Source organism: Octopus bimaculoides, chromosome 19 (assembly GCF_046866305.1).
Source record: "Octopus bimaculoides isolate indiv1 chromosome 19, ASM4686630v1, whole genome shotgun sequence".
NCBI classification, from domain to species: Eukaryota; Metazoa; Mollusca; class Cephalopoda; order Octopoda; family Octopodidae; genus Octopus; species Octopus bimaculoides.
In genome coordinates this window covers 47,656,615-47,684,575 of record NC_142946.1, presented here as the reverse complement: position 1 = coordinate 47,684,575, position 27,961 = coordinate 47,656,615, and the positions used below count along the sequence as shown (strand labels likewise).

General features: G+C 36.0%; 3 protein-coding genes across 14 annotated transcripts in view; 2 read left to right on the top strand and 1 right to left on the bottom strand.

Moving 5' to 3' along the window:
* Positions 1–139: 139 nt before the first annotated feature.
* On the top strand, positions 140–13,169 carry LOC106877826 (leukocyte elastase inhibitor). Its single transcript, XM_014926854.3, has 2 exons — positions 140–525; positions 10,997–13,169. Exon 2 carries the CDS (start codon positions 11,018–11,020, stop codon positions 12,188–12,190), a length of 1,173 nt encoding a protein of 390 aa, XP_014782340.1. The 5' UTR covers positions 140–525; positions 10,997–11,017; the 3' UTR covers positions 12,191–13,169.
* LOC106877825 (serpin B3) lies at positions 2,006–8,985 on the bottom strand. Of its 3 annotated transcripts, none has more exons than XM_052974655.2 (2): positions 8,890–8,985; positions 2,006–3,340 (listed from the first exon to the last, which is right to left on the bottom strand). In XM_052974655.2, exon 2 carries the CDS (start codon positions 3,321–3,323, stop codon positions 2,166–2,168), a length of 1,158 nt encoding a protein of 385 aa, XP_052830615.1. In that variant the 5' UTR covers positions 3,324–3,340; positions 8,890–8,985; the 3' UTR covers positions 2,006–2,165. The 3 variants fall into 3 exon arrangements, with proteins under 3 accessions (XP_052830615.1, XP_014782339.1, XP_089193684.1); XM_014926853.3 differs by lacking the exon at positions 8,890–8,985 and adding an exon at positions 8,032–8,235; XM_089337558.1 differs by lacking the exon at positions 8,890–8,985 and adding an exon at positions 3,472–3,610.
* Positions 13,170–14,624: 1,455 nt separating the features above from the next.
* Positions 14,625–27,961, top strand: part of LOC106877821 (kidney mitochondrial carrier protein 1) — a 33,793-nt gene continuing 20,456 nt past the window's right edge. For 4 of the 10 annotated variants that reach the window (XR_016237432.1, XR_016237431.1, XM_014926842.3 and 1 more), the window contains exons 1-6: positions 14,625–15,416; positions 23,593–23,740; positions 24,925–25,019; positions 25,909–25,994; positions 26,875–26,970; positions 27,283–27,407. Coding sequence is in view for 6 of the 10 variants with exons in the window: in XM_014926842.3 (XP_014782328.1) it covers positions 23,682–23,740; positions 24,925–25,019; positions 25,909–25,994; positions 26,875–26,970; positions 27,283–27,407 (461 nt within the window). In the remaining 4 variants the exon portion in view is untranslated. Of the gene's footprint in view, positions 15,417–18,554; positions 18,688–21,110; positions 21,212–23,592; positions 23,741–24,924; positions 25,020–25,908; positions 25,995–26,874; positions 26,971–27,282; positions 27,408–27,961 lie in introns of those variants that run through there. The other 6 variants (XM_014926839.3, XM_014926841.3, XR_008266229.2 and 3 more) reach the window with 4 other exon arrangements.

Here is a 27,961-nt window from a genome sequence, read left to right as displayed (position 1 = left end):
ATTTTTTCTGTATTTATTTGCGTGTTCTTTTTGAGTTTTTTTAATGCATAGTAGATTTCAGAGAATGAATTTCGTTGAAACGATCTCAAATCAACGGTAACAAATAGTTTTGGTACGGTGAATGATGAGAAATATCCCCGATAAAAGAAAATCCAATGACATCACTCCCTCGCAGTTTTTGTCAAATAATCTAATTATAGCTTTTCCTTCTAAACAGTCACCCTGTGACTGGTCCGACTACTTTAAATTGAAAAAAAAATCTCGATCCGTGCAAAATCGTGGGTTTTAACGTTGGATAAATTAAAAAACGACAGTGTCTGTCACTTCATTAGTATACAACTTCGATTCTTATTTACCAATTGTTTCATTTACATTTCTTTTAATTTTCATCAAGACGGACAACTATATAGTTTTGTAAGTTTGTACTTTGAAACGAGCGAAGATTAAGTCTATTAATAAATACTCAGTCTCTGCCCTTCTATCACTTCGTTAATAATATTTAACAACAGGCTACAACACCAACAGGTACGTGTATTTCAGATATTCGATAATGGACACAGTTTGTTTTTTTTTGTTTTTTTTTATAACTTCCTATAAAACTGTAAGGGGAAAGTAAAGAATACGTACACCCGGTGTTTAGCGATTAGGATAAGGGTTAGGGTTTTTGTTACACCGAAAACGGATGGTGTACGTATTTTTTTTTTTACCTCCGCCAAACTTTAATATAACTTTCAATGAACAACTGTTATTTCAATAAAAACAAACTAATAATTAGAAACGATCTAGGTGTTGTATAATACTGGAACAACCCATTTCCATCGATGGAATTCTTTTTTTAAAAATTAACTTTTGTAATTAGAAACTCAATAACAGACGTCACTTTTAGTGAATTCCAACTGTTCTTCCATCAATATAATTTATTATAGTGGAGGTGCAATGGCCCAGTGGTTAGGACAGCGGACTCGCGGTCATAGGATCTCGGTTTCGATTCCCAGACCGGGCGTTGTGAGTGTTTATTGAGCGAAAACACATAAAGCTCCACGAGGCTCCGGCAGGGGATGGTGGCGAACCCTGCTGAACTCTTTCATCACAACTTTCTCTCACTCTTACTTCCTGTTTCTGTTGTGCCTGTAATTCAAAGGGCCAGCCTTGTCACACTGTGTCACGCTGAATATCCCCGAGAACTAGGTTAAGGGTACACGTGTCTGTGGAGTGCTCAGCCACTTGCGCGTTAATTTCACGAGCAGGCTATTCCGTTGATCGGATCAACTGGAACCTTCGACGTCGTAAGCGACGGAGTGCCAACAACAACATAATTTATTATTAGCGCAGGTGTGGAGAAGTAGCGGCTTAACCTGAAGAGACTCCCTTGGTCTCTGAGTTATGCACTGTGTCGAGTAAGGAATATCATTTTTTAAATAAATTCCATGTGTCTAAAGACTAAAATATATCACAACTATGTAATAAACAGAATTAGTGCATTAATAAAAGTCTCCACTTCACAAAACTAAATCTTACCACAGATACATCCAGACAAATCACTTGTCTATTTATCACTACCACATATCACTTGTCTCTTTTATCTATTGCTACCCATTATGATTGCTGTATATCATTTACATAATCTTTTAAATTGTTTTATTTTCTTAGTCTCTGATAACAATCTCTCATTTAAAATTTAAAAAAACTCAGAGATTGCTCTTTTTTTGAAATTGGTTCTTGAAACTGACATAAAGCTATAAATAAAGGCAAGTAAATACTGGATTGAAAAGTTCTTTGGGATGGAAAATGTTGAAGGCAGCCTCTGTCTTTTGCTATCCATGATTTTTTTCAACCGAATACTTATGTGCTGTTATTTATAGATTTATGTGTGCTTTGAGAGCCAATTCCAAAAAGGAATTAATTCATGTCCTCTCATAAATTTATAAATTCTTTTGACATCAAGATAAAAATTGAAAATTTTCACCAGTGATGGTGACCAAATAAAAATGAACAAACTCTTACATAGCTTTCAATGTATTTTTAAAACTTTTTATTTGATATTCCATATAGAGTTTTTGAATAATTTCAATCAAATCTACTTTGTTAAAATTCTAAGACTCTATAATGTTGTAAGGTCTATCATATTACCATTTTTTGATGGGGTGATGGGAAGGGAAACGTTTTTAATCTGCTGGGTTTGTTACCTTGCCGATGAAATAAATCATTTTAATTCTTCTATCAGCAATTAAAAATATGAAGGGGTGATTAACATCAAATATTGTTCCCGTCTGGGCTGATACTGGATTAATTACCACTTCTCCGCTTGCAGCTGCAGCTTCTGTTCCTTTTTCATTTACATCAATAAATGTTTTATGAAAGAATTTATTCACATACAAATTCTTCCGACTACTTATTCCTGATAAATTGGCTTTGCTGGCATCAAAAATATCAGAAAGACCAAGATTTTGTAAAGTATCTGATAACTCGAAAGCACTTTGAAAATGAAACTTTGGTAAATATAACTCGAGAGATAATTGTTTAAACCCTTTTCTCTCTTTAATTTCTTTGAGAAATTCTGCATTAATTTCCTTCTCTAAAGCAGCAAGACCATCCATTTTATTAGGAAGAATTACAAACATACTAAATTTCTCCCCCATGTAAGGTAACTCTACAGCTTTATAGTTATGGCTTATTTTTGTATTAAAATCTTCAGATATAAACATAGAATCATAAGATATAGTCTTGCCAGAACTTAAATGAAACTCTCTAGATGACGTTACTTTTTCTGGGAATCTTTCAGCCCACATTCCTTCAAAGTGCATGGCATTAACGAGAAGTAGCACTGTATCAGAGGACAAACTTTTACTTGGTAACAGATCTGTGATTTCGTTATAAGTCTCTTTCTTAACCCACTTGTTAATATCAATTCTTATTCTTTCAGCCTTTTTTATGAAATCTACATTTTTAATGTCCGTAAAAAAATAGTTTGAAATCTTGTGCTTATAGCTTTTCAATATTGGGAATTTATCATCAACATACAAACGATTTACCGATTTACTCATGTTAGCTTCATTTGAATTCTTCTGAACTGAAAAATATTTTTTATAAGCCAAAGCTAATGCATTTGGTGTTGAAGTTACATTCAAAACATTTTTCAACTGTTCAGCTGAGTTTTGTTTTGCTCCCAAATAAACCATTGATAAAATGGTAGCAACACTGAAGGGGGACATGAAGACATTTTCGTTGATTCCTATGACCATATCTTGAAAAAGGCTGGATGTAAAATAATCAATTGATGCAGCCAGGTTTTTAATCTCTTGGTGCTGGTTAGATGATTTCATCTTCCTGCTATTAATTTCTATAAAAATTAAAAAGTGCAATTTAGTTTATTTAAGAATTCCACAAGCACAAAATAATTTGAGACCAAATTAATAATGAACACCAAAAACTTATTCATTAATTCCATAATTGATTTAATTGTATTCTCACCCCAAAATTATCACCTTGAAGCAGCTTCATAAATCTTTTTAAAGCAATATTTAGATCAGCAATTACAATAGAACTATTAAGTAATCATCATTTACTGTCCATGTTCCATGTTGGCATGGGTTGGATGAGTTGATAAGGTCTGATGGGTCCAAGAACTGCATTGTGCTCCTTTACTTTTGCTTTGGTATTGTTTCTACAGCTGGATGCCCCCTTCCTAATGCCAACCACTTTACATCATATACGGGGTGTTTTTTTTTCTTCCCATGCCGTCAGCTCTAGTGAGTTCTCTGATATAGAGATATATAGAGCAGAAGCAACAGAGAGACTCTCTCTCTCTCTCTCTCTACATATATATATATATATAGAGAGAGAGAGAGAGTGAGATCATTGCTACTAACACACAAAACTCTCAGCCCTTGAGTATCTCTGTTGCTTCGACTATATCTCATTCTCTCTCTCTCTGTCTATATATATATATATATATATATATATATATATGAGAGAGAGAGAGAGTGGGGAGAACACTGGCTCATATAGTGGGAAAGATAGAGGTAGTGACACTAGCTTTTATATATGTATGTAAAAAGAGAGAGAGAGAGAAGTAAGTCAATGGTAGAAATAACAATAACTATTATTAATTATAAGGAGGGAAACCTAGTTACCAGTGTGAGATCAGTTAGCAAAATGAAGCCTTTCTTTCTCATCTGATTATCCCATCTGATTATTACTCACTATCTACTTATCTTATTACACTTACTTTCTCTGTGGTTATCTTACTCGTTCACAAACACTACTGTACTTTAGAAGTCTTTGACCTCAGAAGTACAATAATCCTTTCTATTATAGGCACAAGGCCAGAAAAGTTTTAGGGGAGTGTGCTTGTCGATTACATTGACCCCAGTGCTCAACTGGTACTTATTTCATTGACTCTGAAAGAATGGAAGGCAATGTTAACTTCAGTGGAATTTGAAATCAGAACGTAATGACAGATGAAGTGTTGTTAGGCATTTTGTCTGGTGTGTTAATAATTCTGCCAGCTGCTGCTTTATTCTAAAGAACAATAATGAAAGGATGATTGTGTATTTCACCTTGCCAGCTTCAGATTCATTTAGAACAAGACTTTGAGTATGTGTATATCACAAGCCAAATCTGTGTTGATTTTATAAAATTTTTTAAGGCGCAGGAGTGGCTGTGTGGTAAGTAGCTTGCTTACCAACCACATGGTTCCGAGTTCAGTCCCACTGCGTGGCAACTTGGGCAAGTGTCTTCTACTATAACCTTGGGCCGACCAAAGCCTTGTGAGTGGATTTGGTAAACGGAAACTGAAAGAAGCCCGTCGTATATATATATATATATATATATATATATATATATATATATATGTGTGTGTGTGTGTATATTTGTGTGTCTGTGTTTGTCTCCCTAGCATTGCTTGACAACCGATGCTGGTGTGTTTATGTCCCCCGTAACTTAGCGGTTCGGCAAAAAGAGACCGATAGAATAAGTACTAGGCTTACAAAGAATAAGCCCTGAGGTCGATTTGCTCGACTAAAGGCGGTGCTCCAGCATGGCCGCAGTCAAATGACTGAAACAAGTAAAAGAGTAAAAGAGAGACACCCAAGGCCATACCAATCATGTCTCTTTTAACATTAAAAAAAAAAAAAAAATTCAAGCACTCCCTCATATTAAGAAAACACTACAGCACCACGTTCTCATAACATGAGTATCACTCAGAGTTTTCACAGTCACTCCAGATTTTTGACTTGATTATCACTGAGGATCTATTTTGGTGAAAGCACATCATGAATATAGCTAAGCCCACTTTGGAGCCAGAAAATGTTTCAGGCCCCAACAGCTACCGACACTCCAAAAGACTCGTGTGAAGCTTAAAATGGAGTACCACTCCAACATCAAGAATGATACTACTGACATCCTGGACCCCGTTCTAAGATGGGACCTCAGCTAATTGATATTCTATCACTTCTGTCTCTGGCCCCACAGCTGCTCTGTCTCTGCTCTCTTTGTCTTTTCTATCACTATTATAACAGCCTCATCTCCTCTAAGTTGGCTGATCCACTCATTTCTCCACCACCCAGTCATCTCTGACTCACTCACCTTGCCACCTCTCATTCAAGGATCTCTATTTCTGACCTCTGCACCTACTAGTGCACCCAATCTTTTTTCCCCTCTGAACATTCTCCCCTCGGAATTTTCTTCCTGCTCATGTTCTTCCTTCCAGTGTTCATCTGCAACATTCTGATTAGAACATTAATGCAATCAGGCTCACCAGTTTTGGAGTGCCCACAAGTGTCATCGGCGCTGCCCCTTCCTCCAGACTTAGCAAGTAGCCAAAAAAAAAATATATATTTTTCTTAGCACAGAAACCACATCACACAGTTTCTTAGACAGTTGTGATTCTCCCCTAATACCCCAACAAGTTACCCAACCTCTGGCATTGGAAATATACCTGATAAAATTCTATTTAAAATAAGGCTGTAGCTTTCTGGTTGAGCAGATCTAAGAAATAAAGTTAAATAAATGAATATTTGATTATTGATTTACTTATAATATATGACTGATTGATAAGCTTAATGCACCAGCTCTGGCATGTGATTCTCATAAAAGGAAAGGTTGGTAGATATGCCAAACTTGCTGTCTTCAATTTGGTTTCCGTTGTCTATCCTCATCTATGGTTGTCCGTTGAATACTGAAAGAGTAGTCACAAATACAATGTCTAAAATGGAGTTCCTTTCAAGGATCTCTGGAGTAATGCTACTTATTGGTGCAAAGTATGGAAATCAGGAAGTCTCTCTGTCTCTTCAATGTTGAGTTGCTTCTTCTCTGCAGCTCTGGCACTCTGGGAATGTGATTAGAATTTTGCAGGAAACCTGGGAGCACACCAAGAATGAGATGAATAATATCCATTATCTCAATTGGACATGCTTAGGAATCCAGCTGCAAAGTCTAATAACGGTTACTTCTGATAGGACCCTATGAAAGAGGTGCATAAGTACTCTACCTCCACAACCTTTCCAGGAATAGTGGACAGACAAAATGGATGGATTAACTGATAACATATGGATAATTGATTAGCTTATAAAATGTGAGTGGTTGATTAATTCGTAATCAGATTAAAAGAAATGAGTTGAAATATTTGCTTAGCAAAGAATTTCTGAGATTTTCTCACGATGTTTTGGTTATATAATTTCAGAAATAAATGAATAAATGCCATGCTCTAAATATATTGTATAATCACAGAGAAACATTTAATTTGCCTTTCTTTATTGTATTGCAGTATATTTTTAAAGCAAATCTCAACGAAATTCCTTTGTACAGTTCTCCATTATATTAGCTTACCCAGTCTTTTCAATATACAACAAAATTCCATCATGGCCTTCATTTTCATGTGATTCACGTATTCAATCTCCAATTTTAAAGCCCAACTATTTCATCAACCCTAACCTACATTATTTCCTTTCTATTGCTCAGTTATATTTCTTTATTATTCCAGTTCTCTCTGCTATTTGCATTAGTCTGGCCTAATTCTTATTTATCTGAATAAACAAAGTGAGATCACGTGAATAGTTTTATTGAAACTTCTACCTTTGTTTTATGACTAAGGTTTGATTGATCAGGTGTCAGTTTAACACTTTACCTGTCCTGTGTGTCACATGTGATACACAGGTTCCCCCAAAGAACTTCTGGAGTAATGTTAATCAAAAGGGTACATAGCTAAGAGATTAAGGAGTCTCTTCCAATTGAGCCACTACTTCCCTGATTCAAGAGGTTACAGAAAAGAATTGCAAGATGGATTCTTCAAGCTGAGCCAACCAGCAGGAGATATAGGGGTAGACCAAGAGCAAGATGGTTGGATAATGTCCTTAGTCTCAATTGGTGATGTTTTGGACATATTTCCCTAATGTCCAGGCATCATATATGGTACACGGATATGATCAGTTTAAATGCTAAAGGGTTTAAACTTATCACCTACATCCTTTTGGAAAACAAAGTTGACACACCCAATTACTAATGGTCCTTAAATACTGGACTTTGTACCTTTGATTTTTACATTGTCAAAGCAAAATGATTAAATCCAATAATACCAAAAGCAATAAAAATACTCTCACACCTGCTTACCTGACAAAATTCTACATGCATGAATGAACTCTTAACACTAACATAACCCCTAATTTAATCAATTAAAAATTTTTCCAAAACACTTGTCCATAACAACCTACCACAAAAACCTAATTACCACCCAACTCAAACCCACACACCCAAAGAAAATATATGAAGTTAAAACTAACTTTAATGCTTCGCATCCAATGATGGCTTAGCTTGCAAAAACTTCGAAGTCACAGTCAACAGCATTCTTGCTTAAGACTAATAAATTTGTACTCTACAAAGTATAGAGTGACCCATCAGATTAAAGTAAAATTGTTTTTATTATAACTGAACATAAAAACAAACAATATATTACATGTATGTATACTAAAATATAATACAAATTAGTGGTGAATGTGTATGTGTATATGTATGTATGTATAAACACAAACATACCTGTTATAGTTTGTAGGGTAACAACTATGAACAGCAAGACAAATCCATCTCGTTTCTTTAACATGTTTGTTAAGACTTATCCAAATACAGACTTGACCGAGGATTGATTTCAGATTTGTGTTGGGATTTGTGTAAAGTTTTTACAATTATATCCACAGAAAGAGTTTACAAGCAGCTGAGAAAAGCAAGCAAGTTGTTTTGAATAAGTTATTTGCGAAAAGTATTGATTTTTCTCTTATTAACGCGAAGTTCAAATTACTTAACATCTTCACCTGAAACACTTTATATTGATTTTTTTAATGGTTGTATTTCTTTTCATTGTGAATCATGACACAAAGGAAACTAGCAAACAAAACAATGTCAACAGACTGGTTTCTATAGTGAGATGGTTTAAAATTTGGTAGGACAGAATTAATTACCTTCAATTGACCCATACAGGTATGGAAAAGTGGACATTAAAATGAGGTGAGTTGGACGAAGTAGAGTTTTGAAGTAAAATGGACCCCATGGATGGTTCAACAGGTGAAATGAGCAAATAAAATGAAAAATTAATAAAGGAATAAACCAATTGGAGACTGCGATTGTATGATGCATAAATGGTATCTATAAAAGTAGTCTTTGAGGATTCAGTTATTTTTGGTGTTGTAGATGGAGTAGGAAATGAGAGTTTGTGGACGTCTTTAGAAAAATAATGTAAAAGTTCAACAATCAGACATTCTGCATGGATGGATGTTTAGTACTCAAAGCTGGCATGTGGAGCCAGGGTTCACCTTCACCCTGTGTCAATTGATGGTGATCATGTATGAGTTAGTTACCATGCACCCCTTCCCTGGTCATACACTACAAACACCTACTTACTATATCACCACATTCTTTCATTTGAAGTTCACAGCCGTTGTATAGCAACATGACAATTGTTTCAATTAAGAAACTTCCATATGTGTCCATGTCTGGTGTCATATTACTCCTCCTGTGAACAGATATTTCTCTATTGGGCAACACTCAGATTGTGACAGCTAATATTTTATTTCATAATAATGTGTTGGCCATAGGAAGTTAAAGGAAGTTCATGACAGTTCATCTTGTTTTATGTAGACACCATGTGGTTTTTATGTTGAAGTAATAAGATGCATTCCAATATAAAGCACAGAAAAGGCAGTGAGTTGGTAGAATTGTTAGTACATTGGACTGTAGTGGCGCGAAATTATAGCCGCCATTGAGGAAGTACTATTCTGCGCATGCGCAGAGGACTTCACAACCGGAAGCCCCTCGAGTTGCGCATGCGTAGTAAAACTCGTACTTAAGCAGTTACTTTCATTATCTCAGTGAGTTGAGCCACAACCTTCTACGTGACAACACCTCGCTCCTCCACGAAGCACTTTTACACTGTTCTCTGGCAGGCATCAAGGAAGACCTTAACCTTCCATTACCAAACCACAATTTAATCAGCGGCTGCTAAGCTGAATGACAGGAATTGTGAAACCAAGCATCGTCATAAATAAAACATTTTTATTATATTGTTAATTGTTCTGATGTCTCTTCATTTATAATGCTGCTGAAAGGTGATATAGAGAGACTAAAGTCTCTATGACTACTATCAAAACTTTTACAGGACTAAAGCCTAGTGGCATTTTTGTCTGTCTTTACATTCTGAATTCAAATACTGCTGAGGTTGACTTTACTGTCCATCCTTTCGGGGTCGATAAAAGAAGTACCAGTTGAGCACTGGAGGGTCAAAGTAATCAACTCAAAACCCTGCCTTGAAATTGCTGGTCTTGTGGTAAAATTTGAAACCAAAATAAAAACATGGATATAGATGTAGATGTCTTGATTGTAAGGCCTTGGTGTTTGATATAGGGGTTGAAGGGAAAAGGGGAAATTAGAGAAAGGGTAGGGGATTATAGTATGTAGTCATCCCCTAATATGGAAATTGTTGGAGTTGTTAGGGTGTCCAGTGGATATATTAATGTCGGTGGTGGTGGTGGGGGGGTGAGAAAACAAGGGAGATAATTTATATAGAGGAGGAAAAGGTAGAGGGTGGGACAGGCTGCAGCTGAGATTTTTCAAGACCAGAGAAGTGCCTGAAAGTATGTGGTTTGACTGCATTGGCTTGGGGACAGGTGGAGGTTTCTTTCCTTTCTAAAAATATGTTTACTTGTGAAGTTAATATATTTAGTTTTTCTGTTATGCATAAGTTGCTCTCACTGCTTTTCCCATTTTAATTTTTGCCTTTGCAACACTATTCCAGCTGACCATAGCGGGTTATTTATTCTAAAGTTCTTTAAGTTCTAGATGATTGTTGGGGTTATTTAATGTATGGTTCTTTGAGTTGCAGATGAATTCTGATAGTGGGATGGAGTTTCACTTCTCTCTATACCTAAACAAAAAAAAGAAAAAAAATGTCTAAATAATGGGTAAATGTATATACTGCACCTGGTAAAACACTTTTTATCTCTCTCTCTCTCTTTACTTGTTCCAGTCATTTGACTGCGGCCATGCTGGAGCACTGCCTTTAGTCGAGCAAATCGACCCCCAGGACTTATTCTTTGTAAGCCTAGTACTTATTCTATTGGTCTCTTTTTTTGCCGAACCGCTAAGTGACGGGGACATAAACACACCAGCATCGGTTGTCAAGCAATGCTAGGGGGACAAACACAGACACACACACATATATATGCAAATATACGACAGGCTTCTTTCAGTTTCCGTTTACCAAATCCACTCACAAGGCTTTGGTCGGCCTGAGGCTATAGTAGAAGACACTTGCCCAAGATGCCACACAGTGGGACTGAACCCGGAACCATGTGGTTGGTAAGCAAGCTACTTACCACACAGCCACTCCTGCACCTATACTAATAAGTATTAAATAAACAACCGTTTGATGAAAAATTTCTCTGAAATATTATTACAGAACAATGTTTTGAACAGCTAAAATAATGTTTATTATTTTCATTTACCATTTCAGATATTTGTTACATCAAACACTATGGCGAGAAATATTGAAAAATTGGATGAAAATGTATTGAGTGTTGGTTCATCTTTAACTAAATTTACACATGACTTGTACAATGTCCTTAAAACATATGAAGGTGAAGACAGAAATATATTTATATCTCCTTACAGTATTTCTGTTGCTTTATTGATGGTATACGCTGGAGCCAGACAAAATACTGCTTCACAGATGGAGAAAACACTCCAGATTGATGGATCAACAAAAAAAGTGGTTCACGATGCCCATAGAAAATATATTAGTCTGTTGGAAGAAATTAAAAATTTTGACTTACATACTGCAAACCGTATGTATGTCAACATTAATTTTGAGTTACTCACTAAATATTTTGAAGAAATCAAGGAGATGTATCATTCTCTCAGTGAAAATTTGGATTTTGGCCAGGCACCGAAAGATGCTGCTGCGAAAATTAATAACTGGGTTCAAAATATTACAAAAGGTAAAATCAAAGATATTATTCCTGATGGTTATTTAAATTCTAATACTGCTCTTGTTTTAGTGAATGCTATATATTTTAAAGGAAACTGGAGCAATAAATTTAATCCCAGTTTGACAAAATCTGAAGATTTTTTCAAAAGTTCAACAGAGAAAGTTTCAGTTGATATGATGTTTATAAATAAATCATTCAGTTTGAGACAGGATTCTAAACACGATTGCCAGATTCTAGAGTTACCTTATGAAGGTTCTTGCCTGAGTATGTTTATAATCTTACCAAACCAGATTGATGGCATTGAAGCATTACATAAAAGTTTATCGTCAGATTTTCTTCAGTCTATTATAGAAAACCAGCAATTCCACTCTGGGAAAGTTGAAGTAAAGCTACCAAAATTCAAAATGGAATCTAGTTTTGCATTAAGACAACAACTGTCATCTTTAGGAATGGCTGACCTTTTTGACGAACAGAAAGCTGATTTGTCAGGTATTAGCAATTGCCCTCTCTTTGTCAGTGAAGTATTTCATAAAGCATTTGTGGAGGTCAATGAAGAGGGTACAGAAGCAGCAGCAGCGACAGCAGCAGTTATCATGACTCGATGTGCAATGGTGAGGATACCACCATTGAGATTCATTGCAAACCATCCTTTTATGTTTCTTATTGTTGACAAAAGATCACAAATGATTTTGTTCATGGGAAAATTAAATAAGCCTTAAACTTATTTTATGTTCCATGACATAGAATTCTTTGCACAATATCCAACTAAATTGTAATATCAAAATATATTCAGTATCTTCAATAATTTTCTTACGATTAACATTTATGAAATATGGGAATGGAAGGTGAGACTTTATAAACTGTCACCGAAATCTATTATACTAACAAGCTTATTGCACTGCTCAGGTATATTTATATTAATGAGCTTATTGCATACACTGCCCAGGTATGTTTATATTAACAAACCTATTGCATACACTGCCCAGTGTGTCATTCCTTTTTTTTAAGACCATAGAGTTTGATTTGAGAGAGATTTGGCTACTATTTCCAGCTAATTGAGGGACCATGTAGTGGTTCTCTTGTTGGCTTGTACGGCTGTTTGTTAATTGAAATGGTATTTACAATAAAAAGGAAGACTTATTTTAATTGGCATAGTTTCTGATGAGGTTCAGCTTAATTTGGCAGCAATGAATGACATAATAAGAAATCTGATGATAGCAACTCACTGCCAGAGATCACCACATCTGGTTCTATGATAAAAGGGACCTGTTTTAAAGTGGTCTAAATTAAAAAAAACCTACCTCAAAATTCCATCTTGTGGACACCTTAATAACTGCAACAGTATTCTACAAAATCCTTCATTATTTTCAAGACTAACTGAAACAAAAGCAACATATCTCAACAGGAACATGGTAACAAATGGGTTTAATATTGCATTTATAATACTTGTCTGTGAAATAAATAACAAACAGCTGCACTGAAGCCTGTGTAACTTAAAAGCTGACAGTTCAATTTCAGCACCTATCAATACACATGGCAAAATGAATAGCTGATTATGAATGAAGACTGCAACATAAAAAAAATTTTTTAAATAAAATTTTTTTTAAAAAAGATGCCATCAATTTGACAATATCTTCCCATAATATCTATTTAATGTTTACTTGTTAATTATTAAATAAATTTCCTTAATTCAATTCATATTCTTTTGTTTTGTAATTCCTTACCTTTTTCAGGATATTTTAAACATTTGTATGTAATATATATATATATATATTTGGTCAAAGACATTCTAGTAACGATCACCCTGTCCCATTTATCTAGGGACAGATAAAATATAAATATATTTTAACATATAAGATATAAATATATATAAATATTATTATTTATTTATTTATGCGTTTCAGCCAAGTGGCTGCAGTCGTGCTGGACCACCATGACTTTCCGTCTTTATGCTGTGCTCTCTTCACGTTCCTTGCATGGCACATCTGGTGTATAAGAGAATTTGACATCGCTGCCCTCAACTGTGTCTCATTTTGAGCCATTGGTTCGTCTGGTATTGTGGAGAGGAAAGTGTCGAGTTTTGTTTTGAAGACCTCTATATCCATGTCTCTCAATTGTTTTGGCAGGACATTAAAGAGCTGAGGTCCTCTGAAACCGAGGCTGTTGTAGTACCTTGTTCTTATGTGAGATGCAATGGACAGTACCCTTGGTACAATGCAGTGGCGACCTGTGCGGGCATTCGTGTAGTACTTGATGCCAAAATTTGGTACCAGTCCTTCCAGTATTTTCCATATCTCTCCCGCCTGTGCTCCAGGGAGTAGATATTTCAAGACTGGTGCAAGGGATACCATTTAACATTTTCTCTTGAACAGTTTGAAGCTTATTACTACAAGAAAAAACAAAGTGGGAAGAAAAAAATGTTCAGGGAAGACTGATAGTGTCACCAACATTCTGGGGTGAGTATATGGAGTGGGGTGGAAGAAATAAGGGTAAAGAGGGTGGGGGAGACCATTGAATTACGAGTGTCTGAAGTACAGTTTTATTCAAATCTGGGAACCTCTGTGTATATGTACATTTCCGCAATATATATATATATATATATATATATATATATATATGATGATGATGGCTGTCCACTCGTTGGTCAGGCACCCGTGGCTTTTGTGGGTTTTTCCACAAGTAGCCTTAAAACGTCCCCCCACCATTAGGTGTTTTATTTGTTTAATTTTCAAACTGTCTTGTGTTAAAACCCCCGTGCCGACCAAAGTCTTGTGAGCAGATTTGATAGATAGAAATTCTGAGTTCAAAGAAGCCCGTTATGTGTGTGTGTGTGTGTGTGTCTGTCTATGTGAGGGTTCGTTTCCCACCACCGTGGGCTTTAAAAAAAAAATAAATACTGGAGTCGATTTTACGACTAAGTCCTTCAATATGGTGCTCCAGCATGGCCGCAGTCCAATGCTTGAAACGGATGAATGATGAAATGATTATTTATTCCCAATAAATGATGGATGTACTTTCGTAAACAACGCCATGCTTTTAAATAGAGACGAACCGGTGTATAATAAGAAAAGTTAACAATGTAAAAATATACCGTGTAAACAGTGAAAGTTTAAATGACATTTAAACTTAGTAACCAAGTCCAAATAAAACCTCGTTGTCTAGGAAGTAGAACTGAGGAGTGTAGTGGACAAACAGGGCATGCCAAAGACTAGAGTGTCCCATCGTAAAAAAGACAAAAAAAAAAGTATTGTTTTAAATGAAATTTTCTTCAAATATTTTCCAGCTGGTGTAGATCACAATTATATCGGAAGAATGTGAAACAAAAAAAATAAAAAGAAAAGTGAGCGCGCGCACACACACATACTGACACATATTGCATGAATAATTATATAATGAAACTTGAAATTCTCGACCATTTTTCACTTTCAGAACCTTGATTCCTATTTTTCTTTGCTGGACCCCCATAACCATTCGCTGTTTAAAAATATCCTATATTTTTATAATTAGATATTATTAGAAATTGTATTTAAAAAATTGTTAAAATGTCTTGTGTATTGTAGAAGTATAAGCAATTTATTGCAGATAAATTTTAACAAAATCTTATATGGACCCCGGTTCAGAACAATAAAGAGACTTGTAGAAAATTTCATTTAAAAAAAATATCTATTTTTCTGAATGCTATGCCGGATAATTGGAATCTACATCATCTGAAAAATATTTGTGGAGAACTTCTTCCAAAAATATCCATTTTTTCTAAAGTTACGATGAAACAATATGTGGGGCGCACTTATTGTAGTTATGCAGAGGTCGTTCTGTTATAATTAGTCCAAGCTGTGCGTGTATTGGTACACCACTTTCACACCAACCACGTGGACAATAACTTCCGGCTTTGATCTCCACTTCAATTAAGCAAGCACCTTGCTGTCTCGCCCTTCGCATTGTGCGGTGAGTTTCCTTATTTACATTACTAATCTCCTCGTATAGACAGAATTATATCTATTGTCATTGCTTTTAATTTTGCGAATGATTTCTATTGTCATTGCTTTTAATTTCGTGTATTATTTAATTGTTTTTGTCATTGCTTTTAATTTAGTGATTTTTATTTACAGTCAAAGCACTACAAGTCATAATTGGTTAAACACGTTTATATTATTTTTGAAATGTAAACTTTCTGGAGCATCCCACTCCGATTTTGTTTCCTCATAACTTCCAGAAAAACGGGTATTTTCTTATGAAATTTTCTGTAGCTATTTTCCAAAGGCTGTAGATTACAATTATATCGGAATTTAATGTGAAAAAAAATTGGTTTTCGTGCATACACTTATCATTTTTCTTAAAATTTGAAGTTTCATTTTGTCGATATATACAAGGGGGTGCTGAAAAGTTCCTGGCTTTCGAGGTGTCGCGAAAGGCAGGAATTTAAAAAAAATTGAAGAACCGCTGCAATATGTATGAATCTACGAGGGGAATTATGTTGAATAAAACCATAATTAACTAATCCTTGTATTTTCTTTTATCCCAAACCAGGAATTTTCCAGTACCCCCTCGTATATGTAATATTTATCACTATGTATATTTCTGTGCCCACCAATTTTTGTTTCTTTTTCACATTAAATTAATATATAAACGTAAAATCCATACCACCTGAAAGGTTTTCGAGAAAAAATTCATAGAAAGAAATCTATTTCCCCCGAAAGTTATAAGGAAACAAACTAGACGAAGGGGTGGTACACTTGTGGAAGCAAACCCTTTTAGTTTGCTCTTTTTAAGATGTTAATTATTGCTGTTCTTTTAAATAATGTTTGGTCCTTCGTTTGCGAATCTCTTCTATATTGTAGGAAAATGTGATTTGCACTTGCTGGGTGCTTCACTATTCCATAGAAGCTTATCTATGCCATTTCGTTTTATTTTTAATTAGTTGTTGTATCCTTAAATCACCTGTGTTGAAACCGTATACGTGTCCCAATAAATCGATAGAGTTCCATTTGATTCAATTATTAAGAGGAGTAATTATGTACTTTAAAGATTTGCAGAAATTATTGACCTAGAGACATACTTTTAGTTACAGGAATTAGTAAGCTACTGAAGACATTAAATTGATAACAGTCTCTTTTTTTCTGGTTGTTTTATTTCAATACCCCCATTCCTGACCACCACCTCATTTTACATGGAAAATATAATCAAACAGGGAGGTTGCTAACGATTGCCCAGCCTGCTAGAAATAACAATTAAGTCTATTCTAAATCACATATTACTATGGCAGAAAAGAGTAAAAAAGTCACACACATTAGCTGTTGTAATCCTACGTGCATTTATACCGCAAAACACCTTGGTTGTCACAGGTGAAGCACCTTGAGCCACAAGTCTGCACCAGAGCTGACCTGGGGCTAAACGACATTTACGTACTACACCAATTACGCCAATATTCTTAAGCAGGCGAAGGTCAGACCGGTCTGCCTGTCTCCATTTGGCATCCATCCAAAGCTTCTAAGGTTATTCACTTATTGAGTAAAGAACCGACGCAATTTCCTGACTCGCTAGAAACATCAGCCAAATCCCGTCACATGAAGGGATTTGACAGTAGAGCATATGTCATGCATTCTGTTCTCTTAAAAAGAGAAAGTACATGAGATAATGTAGTTACTGATATATAGAAAAAAAAATGTGTGGCGGGAAATGAGTTTGGTCGTGACTGAAACGCCTCTGCTCATAAGTTTTCACAAATAGAAAAAAATATTTTTGTATTCGAATTTATTTCATGTAAAAAATTGTCTTATTTCGATAATTTCAACCAATCACTGACAAGTATTCAGTTGTTTATATTTACTCCTTTGGCTGATTAAGCGATGTAAAGCGTATTTAATCTCCATACCTTCGTTTTATTTGCTTTTTTCATTTTAAATTTGCTTTAACCCTAACCCTAACCCTAGGGTTAGGGTTAGAGTTAATTGTTTCAGAATCGTTTGTTTATGTAGTCGGCACTTAATGTATATCGGTTGAATGGACGTCAGTGATTGGTTGAAATTACAGAAATACGACAACTTTAACATGGAATAACTTATGGATTTCTTTTTTTTTTTAAAGAAGACTAAGAGAAAAAGATGTTTTATATGACACATTCTACCAGTGTTCCAAGTTTCAAAGTGTTTCGTTAATGAAAAATGTGGCCCCCGTTTTAAAAAAGATCCCCGACTTGCCCTGACTTGTTCGAATAAAGCTGGACGTGGAAGCTAAACATCGACGAATGTAGTAATATGTCTCTTAATTAAGATATTACTCTTATCTAGATTTGGGGCATATCTGCACAGCTGTGTCCCCTCAACATCGACTTTATTTCCTTATATCTTCCCGAATAATGTGTATTTATTTTGGTGAAACTTTTTTACAAATACCTTTCAGATGGTGCAGACAAGGATTATATTGGAATTTAATGTAATAAAAAGAAAAATGAGAGCACGCATACATACTGACGCACGTCACATATACTCGTGTAGTGGCGCGTTTGGTCGCCATCTTGGGAAGTGCCATTGCGCATGTGCAAGGACTTGCCGTCAGCGGAAGTACCCGAGCACGCATGCGCAATGCAACAGGTGGCGAGAAAGAAATAGCGTTCGCCCTCTTTTTCTCTCTCGCAGCGGTGGCGACAACACTGATCTCTTTTCTCTCAAGCAGGCATCGTGGCAACACGCATCTCTCAACTCGACCCCGACATGTCGAAGCTTCCTTTGGTTTTAGCGGCATGCCTGTTCACCCAGGAACGAAACGGCTCTACACCAACCTAGAATAAACTATTGATCTGTTGTTACCGTTATCCCTCGTGTTGTTGTATCTCTGGAGCCGTCATATCTCATCCAATTCTTATACATATATCCGCAAAAAGAAACTTGAAATTTTGAGAAAAATTACAGGATGTATTTTAGTGTGTACGTGCATTCCCACCAATTTTCCTTTTTTTAATTTTTTTTATTTCGTATTAAATACTGATGTAATCGTGATCAACATCGGCAACGTTTCTTTTTTCTTTTACTTGTTTCAGTCATTGAGGCACCACCTTGAAGAATTTTTAGTTGAATGAATTGGCCCCAGTCTTTTTCTTTTTTTTTTTAAAGCCTGGTACATATTATGTCGGTTTCTTTTGCCGAACCACGAGCTTACAAGGACATGAACATACCAACAGTTGTCAAGCGGTCGATCTGACACACCAGCACAGGCGAAGGTAAATAATATGCACACCCGGTGTTTAGGGTTAGGGTTACGCCGAAAACTGATGGTTTGTGTATTCTTTACCTCCGCCCATATATATATATATATACACATACATACATACACACACAACGGGCTTCTGAAATCTAAATACCAAATCCACTCACAAGGCTTTGGTTGGCTCAAGGCTATAGTAGAAGACACTAGCTCAAGGTGTTGCATAGTGGGACTGAACCCAGAACCAGGTGTTTGGGAAGCAAGCTTCTTGCCATGCAACCATACCTGTAGAAAAATTTAATTAAAAAATGCCCCTTTTTTTTTTTTTCGTGAAAGCTATGAGGAAACAGTCGTTGGGTGAAGGGCACTAATGTTTGTATGCCAGATTTTGTTGTAGAATTATTCAAAAAATTATGTTGTAGTGTTTTCAGAAGAAAGTTTAATGATCCTAATGTTTGATGTGATTGAAAGACTTTTTAAATATTGATATACAGTATAAATTAATATACAGAATAAATCGTGCTTTATCTTTCCTTCTCTCCCTCTCTTTCTCTCTCTCTCTCTCTCTCTCTAGTTAAGTTGTAGAGTTAACTGCTAAGTTATGGGTTTGTAAACACACAAACACTGGTTGTCAAGTGGTGGTGGTGGTGGAACAGACACAAACCAAAGATATTATATATGTATATGTGATAGGCTTCTTTCAGTTTCCATCTACCAACTCCACTCACAAGGCTTTGGTTAGCCTGAAACACTTGCCCAAGGTGCTACACTTAAAAGACACTTGCTTAAGGTGCCACACAGTGGGACTGAACCCAGAACCACATGGTTGGGAAGCCAGCTTACCATATATTTATTTATTTTTGCGTATTTCTCCCCACTACCTCTTGACAACCAGTGTTGGTTTGTTTACGTCTCTGACTTAATGGTTTGGCAAAAGAGACTTATAGAATATGTACCTGACTTTTTTTTTGGGGGGGGGGATGAATACTGGGGTTGATTTGTTCAAATAAAACCCTTCAAGGTGGTGCTCCAGTATGGCCACAGTCAAATGACTAAAACAAGAAGATGAATTATAAAGGTTAAATAGCTTAGTAGTGTAAAGTGTCAAACACAACCCTAACATAACAAAACAAAAATTTAAAAAAAAAACGTCCAAAAACATGTACCATTCGCTGATGATACAAGGCGGCACAGTTCTTACAGATCTACCTAACAGTGCTTCATCCACTTGATTAGTCGAGTGGCTGATATTAAAATAGATTCGTACTACTTCACAAAGAAACACCACTATTACTGGTTGAGTGTTGGATTCACTTGCAAAATAACTGCTTTCTACAAAATCTTATTTTCTCATTACATAGATTGAGACAGTCTCGTCTGTCTTACTATAGATTTCATTTTGGGTGAATTACCTGAGATCGTGAAAGGTTCGCCTCTTCTTTTTACATAACGTTGAATGAACAAAATAGCATAAAATGTTCCGAATATTCTTTAAATTTCCACTTTAAGTTGTTATTTTTAATTTTTTTTTTTTGCCTTTGCCTCTTCATGAATCTTAAGTCAAGTAAATATGTGTTTCCTGTTAGAGAAGTAGATGTGAGACCATTTTCCTTCGTCTTCACTTTGTTCACTTAAATCCTCTTCATAGCACTCCCTAATTAACTCTATGACTAGATCTATAACGTCAACATATGTAATTTTCCGTTAACACTCACTCTTAGACGATTTCTTTAGAGTTGTTAAAAATGGGTCCTGAAATAGAATTAAAAACTGAAGATTGAGTGTTTATACCAATTCCTTATTGTATCTGTGTAGTGAGAAGTTTGCTTCCCAACCACATGATTCCAGGTGGCACCAGGCTCCAATCTGATAAACATTTAATAATTATAGTGAAAAAATTACCAGAAAAACCATTTCTATTAATTTTTTTCAAACACACACACACATACACATATGTATGTGTATATATATGTGTATGTTAGTGTCTGTTTGTCCCTGCCCCATCCTTAACAACAGGTGTTAGTATGTTTATGTCCCCATAACCTAGCAGTTCAATAAAAGAGACCGATAGAATAAGTACCAAGCTGAAAAGAAGAGAAATGAGTCGCAGTGTCAATTCATTTGCCTAAAAATTCTTCAAGGTGGCACTCCACATAGCTGCAGTCTAATGACCGAAACATGATGAAAAAGAGATTCATAATTAGAATAAAAATGTTAAATAGTTAAAATAATTTGTCTTTAGAATCCTGTTATTCTTTCACACAGTTATCTAATTCAAAATGGGTCATGTTTAAACTGGCAAGCTTTTAGACATTCAACCATTGACTAACATTCTCGTCGCTGAACTTTGGTTCAATCTTAAAATTTATCTTCTACGAGTTAATTCATAGCATCAAATTAAAAGTGAATTATATTTTATATTTGATGCCCTTACAACAGCTGAAAGCAGACTTTAATCCTTAAAAGTCCTGCTTTACCCATAATGAGTGATTGGAGACCGTTTGTATATGGTGGTTTGGCATCAGTTACAGCTGAGTGCGGTAAGTGTTGCTTTGTCTCAATAAAAATGAACCCTCATTCACCTCCCCCTTTCATCCTCTCACAGTCAAGATAAGTCACCTTTCTTTTTCTAATTCTTCTTCTCTGCCAGTATTTCCCAACCTATTTTCCATCACGTGCCACTATAATTTTCCAGTAAAATGTATGCTTCACTGGTGATTGGAACAAAAACAACTTTATTTTTAATATTTCATAATTATATACTTTCCTTAAAGAAATATCCACACTAGAGCATTAGAAAAGCACTGTTCTGTAGTAAACAGTCTTCACGCAGTATGCTTGGCTGGAGGGATTGGTTTGGCTAGGCTGAATTTAGGTGTAGTATGTTTGCTGCTTAAAAAGATTTTCAGTTACATGTCCCACTTGAAAAAAAAAATGTCTGGATCCCATGTCTCACCACAATTTTCCTAGGCCCCACCAGTGGGGCATATACCCCATGGTGGGAATCATTGCTCTATACCATACAACGAGAACATAGAGATTTGTGACAGAAACCTGTTTTTGTTAGTTGCAGATTCTTTCGAAGCTTGTATTACCATCCATCATTCTTTCCAGGATATACTTGAAGTACCAGACAGAGAAGGACTGGTGGTTTTTTTTTTTTTTTTTTTTTTGTACTTTTAAAGTATAGTGGACGTGAGATTATATATATATAGTATATCCTTGTTGTTTAACTCCTGCTCATATCTGATCAAGCTGACCACTGTGATCAAAAATGTTCCAACTGTTGCTAGACCTACATTTTAAGGCTTATCTTTACCGTTTTTTTGGTTGTTTTTTTTTTTTAAGACTAGGATGAGATTTGAAGGAGGATTTGGCTGCTATTTTCAGGAAATCAAATGATCTCATAGAAGCTTGCTCATTATGTCCTGTTTACATAACTGTGTTGAATATGTAAATTAAAAACCTGAGAGGCACTCAGAATATTTGCCAGGAAATTGTTATATCCTGATAAATTTTGAATAAGTTATCAGCTGAAATAAGTCAAGATCACATAAGCCAAACCCATCTTAACAGGAGTGGAGAGAGCAAGAGAGAGAGTGTACGTGTGTGTAGATTGGAATGTTTGGAGGTTTGGAGAATGGGCAAGAGGCTAATGATTTAGTTTTTGTTATCGTCATTTAAGGTCCATGTTCCATTCTGGCATGGGTCAGGTGCTTTGACGGGATCTAATGGGTCCAAGGATTGCATCATGCTCCAGTGTCTGCTTTGGTATGGTTTCTATGACTGGCTGCCCCTTTTTAATGCCAACCATTTTACAGGGTGTACTGAGTGCATGCTTTCATGCCACCAACACTAGCAAGGTTACTATACAGCTCACAAGACTACAGAGCCTGATATGAGGGGTGGGTGTGGCAGCTTTATACTAGGAGATGAGGAATTAAAGCATTGGAATTAAGGCCTTTGGGGTCCACTTAAGATTCTGTTAAAACTTATCTGCAATAAATTGGTTCTACTTTTACAATACACAAAATATTTTAACAATGTTTTTTTTTTTTTTATAAAAATATGATAGGATTTGTTAAACATCAACTGGGTATGAGGGTCCGTCTGTAAAATTGGAACCAAAGGGGTCCACAGGAAAAAAAGTTGTTGGGAACCACTGGAATAAAGTATGAGAGAGAGGTGGGTGGTAAGCAGGTACTTGTTGTAGAACTACTACATGGTTACTCACCTTTATAAGAACAGTTGAGTTTTCACTCCATTAAATTACTCCATAATTACAGAGTAAGATTGGTATGTCAGCTACAGAAAGAAAAATGATAGGAAGATTAGTTAAATACACTTTAATGGCTGTAAGAGTGTCAAAGAATTAATATAGCCTTTGTTCAATGAATACAGTTTCTGTTAGACTAAAGTTGTCAATTTCTTTTCTTTCTTTGTATTTTTTTTTTGTTTTCTAAATTTTGTTTACTCACTACCACTTAAAACCATTCTTGTTCAGTATTCCGACAGTTTTGGAGTCTTTTAGATTGATTTTACATTCCTCTCTCCTTCACTCATTCTCCTCAACTTCATACTAGATACATAAACCTTTAAAGATTATCTCTAACGATGTTTCGCTGTCGAGCATGTTACATTCAGTGGTAACTTTGGCTGATTAGACTTGGACATTTTTCACAATGCCCTGTGTGAAATGTTGAATAAGATCTGACTTGATCCTAAACTGGTATTAGTTGTTATTTCTTTCAAACTAGTATGGGGTTAAATAAAGTTAAGATTCATATTTTTGGCAAAGTTTCATTCATTTCTTTCACTATCTCAAGAACCATCCATTCACAAATATTATTATCTATTCTGTAAAATATTAAATAACACATTTTCTTACTGAAATATTTTTGTCCTTTCTTTCAAAAAATAGGGACATTTCCAATTGACACCACAAAAACACGTCTGCAGGTGCAAGGGCAAGTTATTGATTCAAGGCTAACAGAATGCAAATACCGGGGTATGTTTCATGCTTTTGTGAGAATCTTCCGCGAAGAAGGACTCGTAGCATTCTATTCAGGGTAAGTAAATTTCTCCATGTACATGGTTCAAACGTCTCACTGTTGCTTGTTTGGTCCTTAACATAGCTGTGGCCACAAAAGATGTATATTTTCAACATATAGGAAGATACCTGTTCCTGTCTTTTTAGCATACTTTAATCCTTTAGTATTTAAAAACCCACTCCGGTCATGAATGACCATGGGATTGGACCTAGAAAGTTACCCTCTGAGGCACAAGTTCAGGCAAGGCTGTTTATGGAAGACCAGCAGTCGCCCATGCATACCAGCCTCCCCTCTCCACACCAATGTTATCCAAGGGAAAGGCAAAGGGGTTGATACAGCTTGGCACCAGTGATGTCACAACTCATTTCTACAGCTGAGTGAATTGGAGCAATGTAAAATGAAGTGTCTTGCTCAAGAACACAACTAATAGCCCGGTCAAGGAATTGAACTCGCTACTTCAAGATTGTGAGCCTGATGCTCTAACCACTGAGCCATGCACCTTTAATATTTAATCCAGCAATATCTGGCCCAAATACTCTACCTGTTTTATGTTAAAACTGATCTGGTCCAACCTCTTACACCTACCCTACAATGACATTCTAAAAAATATACAAACACACCATTGAAATCTTTAACACTAAAAACAATACATAATTTTCAAAACAATGTGAATAAATACGCAATACAATTGACAAAGAAATCTGAATGCTAAAAGTTTAACCTTTCATCAAAGCTACTTTTCTCGAGACCCACCTCAGTTGAGACAGGGGCCTTGTCTTGCAAGTTACTTGGTGACCTCACTGGTGCTGGTGCCACATAAAAAAACAAACAATCGGTATATGCTGTAAAGTTGTTGGCATTAGGAACGGCACTCAGCCACATGAATCATACCAAAGCCGACAATGGAGATTGGTGCAGTTCTTTAGCTTGCCAGCTTCTGTTGAATTGTCCAACCCATGCCAGCATTGAAAATAGATGTTGAAGGATGATGATATGTAATCCTCACATGCTGAGTTAGTAGTTGTTATGCAACCCTAGGCCATCCCTCATTCAGCAGGCATATAATCACAAGTATTCCAGCTATGGCCATCCTGCCTTTGTTTTTGCTACATGATGTCTCTAGCATCCTGGGCAAGATCTTTTGTACCAACCCCAAAACTATGCGTTTCACTGAGATGAAGTATTCATCCTGAATATTGCAGAATTGGTCCTGCCATTTTACGACAAGCTACTTATGGAACTATCAAAATTGGTATTTACCAGTCAATGAAAAGAATGTTTGTGTCCAACCCAATGGGTAAGTTTGTCTTTTTTTTTTAATTATTATTATTATTATCATCATCATCATTTTCATTATTATTATATTGATGTTCTGAATTCAAATTCCGTTGGGGTTGACTTTGCCTTTCATCCTTTCGAGGTTGGTAAATTAAGTACCAGTTGCATACTGGGGTCGATGTGATCGACTTATCCTCCCCACCAAAATTGCTGCCCTTGTGGCAAAATTTGAAACCATTATTATTATTGACTGAGAGCAAAAAATGTGACACTGGAGTAAAATATACAAAGCCCAGTATATCCATTATGACTACCTGTCTGATAAGGGTACACCAGGCACATGCATCACAACCATATGTGCGCAACACAGCACATGACCTTGCAGGTGGGACCCAGTTAGAATTTTCTTCAGGTCAAGTAGCCCATCCTGCTCAAAAGGTCCCTGAATAAGGTTTGTTTAAGGATGTTTGTTTAACAAAACACCCATATTTCCAGAGGTGAATTATTCAAACCCCAAAGAATTCCTCTCAACACATGGCTATGATGCTCCCCCACTACTTCTGCTCGTGATCAGAGATGCACATATCGTCAGCTACCAAGGGACATGCTCAACTGGTTAAGGTCAAACAACTGACAAGCAAATCTGTGGTATTGAGCAGAATATTTGCTGTAGCCCATCTTTTATACCTAGACAAAACAATGTACATGATAACACTTCCAATCAGTTAAGATCAGAAGCCATCAGAGCCATTGTGTGGTACTGAATCAGGGCAATTTATCATTATTATTATTATTCAGTAAGCATTCTTTATTAGATAGCTAGAAAATATTTTAAATACTTTGCAAATATTCATCCTGATTATTGATCTTCCCAACATTAATCTTATGCTGTTCTGTATTCATTTCAGATGAAACACTTGCCACAAATGTTTTTTGCGGTGTTGTTGCTGGTATAGTTTCAAGTTCTATAGCTAATCCTACTGACGTACTCAAAGTAAGAATCCATTTGTTGCTCAACATTTTACTGTAAAACTAGCTATCACTTATGATAGTTTCTATTTTGTATATTTTATGCATCACTGGTTGGTGCATGCACACACACGCACACACACACACACACATTAGATTTTTCCTATTCTTTGTAAGGTAGTTGTCATTAGGAAGGGCATCCAGTTATAGAAACCAAACCAAAACAGACGGTGGTGCCTGTTATGGCCCCAGGCCATGCCATGCCATGCCAGCTTCTGTCAAGTCATCCAACCATGCCAGCATGGAAAATGGATGTTAAATGGTGATGAATGAAATGGTAGGTGATCTGTTACAAAGTGCAAAGACTTTCGGTTGGAACTTTGTGTTTCTGATGCGAGATGGAGACAAAAATGGTAGAAGCCCTGGATTGAAATGATAAGGAACAAAATGGAATGAGAACAATTGGGTGCAGCTGTCAGAATGCTGATGGTTTGGCATAACTGAGTGGACATTCATCCTGTTTTGGCAAAAGTACTTTCCAGTGCTGGGGACAAATACACACACATATATACATACAGATAGAAAGAGTGAGAGAGACATGATTTATTAATTGAACATGTTTCACATAAACGCTTTCTGTTCCTTCATACACATAAAGAGATGTTCACCCACAAACAGAAAATGTGTGAGAAGGAGAGACAGAAAGACATATTAGTTTATTAATTGAATATGTTTGACATAAACACTTCCCGTCTCCGAATACACATAAAAAGAAATCTGCTCACACATAAAGAGAAAGATGGGGAACAGAAGGGTTTGATACACAGACAAATGAACAAATATCTTACTCCTGTTACACATCATACAGAGTAATTTTAACTGAAAAATTATTTTATTGCTTAAAGGTAAGGATGCAAGCTAAGACTGAAAGTTTACAGACTTCAATGTTTGAGTCTTTTATACAAATTTACAAGAAAGAAGGTGTTCGAGGATTATGGAGAGTGAGTATTTTTTCTTTACTTTTTTTTTTTGTTTCTTTCAGTTTTTTTTTTGTCATCTTTTTTCTTCACTATTTCCAAATATCCATATAAAGTCAAAATTTTGAGACAAACTTAAAAAGTTTCAAACATTTTATTTGCTTTAGGTTATCAATTTCTTCCTTCTTTGTTCACTAACTTTGGTTTATTACTCTTTGGTTATGTCTCACTGAAGTATCATCATCATTTAATGTTTAGGGTTTGATATTTTTGTTTAAATTTTTGTAACTTGTGTATATATATTTTGTTCAAAACTTTGAATATTAATTCTTGCAGGGAGTTGTTCCAACTGCCCAGAGGGCTGCTATTGTAGCAGGAGTAGAATTGCCTGTCTATGATATCACAAAGAAACACATCTTGAAATCTGAATCTATGGAAGACCATGCAGGAACACACTTCATGTAAGTTTATCGATGTTTCCCTTATTATCTTGGATAGCAGCACACCTGTTCCTGTCCTCATTCTTGATCTTTCTCTCTCTCTCTCTGGCCAGGCAACCATGTACTTCTTCTACAGCAAAACACCTGTTTCTGTCTCTGTTTCCCACACTAATCTTTCATCATCTGCCACACGATCACCTCTCAAAGGATCCTTGTCTTGCAAGTTACTTGGTGACCCTGCCAATGTTGGTGCCATACAAAAAGCATCCAGTCCACACTGAAGTGGTTGGCATTTGGAAGGGCATCCAACTGTAAAACCTATGACCTCGCCTGTACCTCTGTCACATAAAAAGCATTTTGTCCACTCTACTGGGTGGTTGGTGCTAGGAAGGGCATCCGGCCATAACAACCATGCCAAAGCAGACAGAAGTCTGGAGCAGTCTTCTACCTGGTCAGTTCCTGTCAAACTGTCCAACCCATGCCAGCATGGAAAGCAAATGTGAAACCTAATATAAATCTTATAAATCTAATATTCTCCTATCCTTCCTTAATACCGGTTCCCATATGCTACTCGC

What these genes read in the sequence shown, in the direction of transcription:
- LOC106877826 (XM_014926854.3), top strand. Translation starts at nt 11,018, where the DNA reads ATGGCGAGAAATATTGAAAAATTGGATGAAAATGTATTGAGTGTTGGT.
- LOC106877825 (XM_014926853.3), bottom strand. Translation starts at nt 8,095, where the DNA reads ATGTTAAAGAAACGAGATGGATTTGTCTTGCTGTTCATAGTTGTTACC. An exon ending in TACCCTACAAACTATAACAG is followed by an intron (nt 3,341 to 8,031) that starts GTATGTTTGTGT and finishes TAATTTTTATAG; the next exon opens with AAATTAATAGCAGGAAGATG.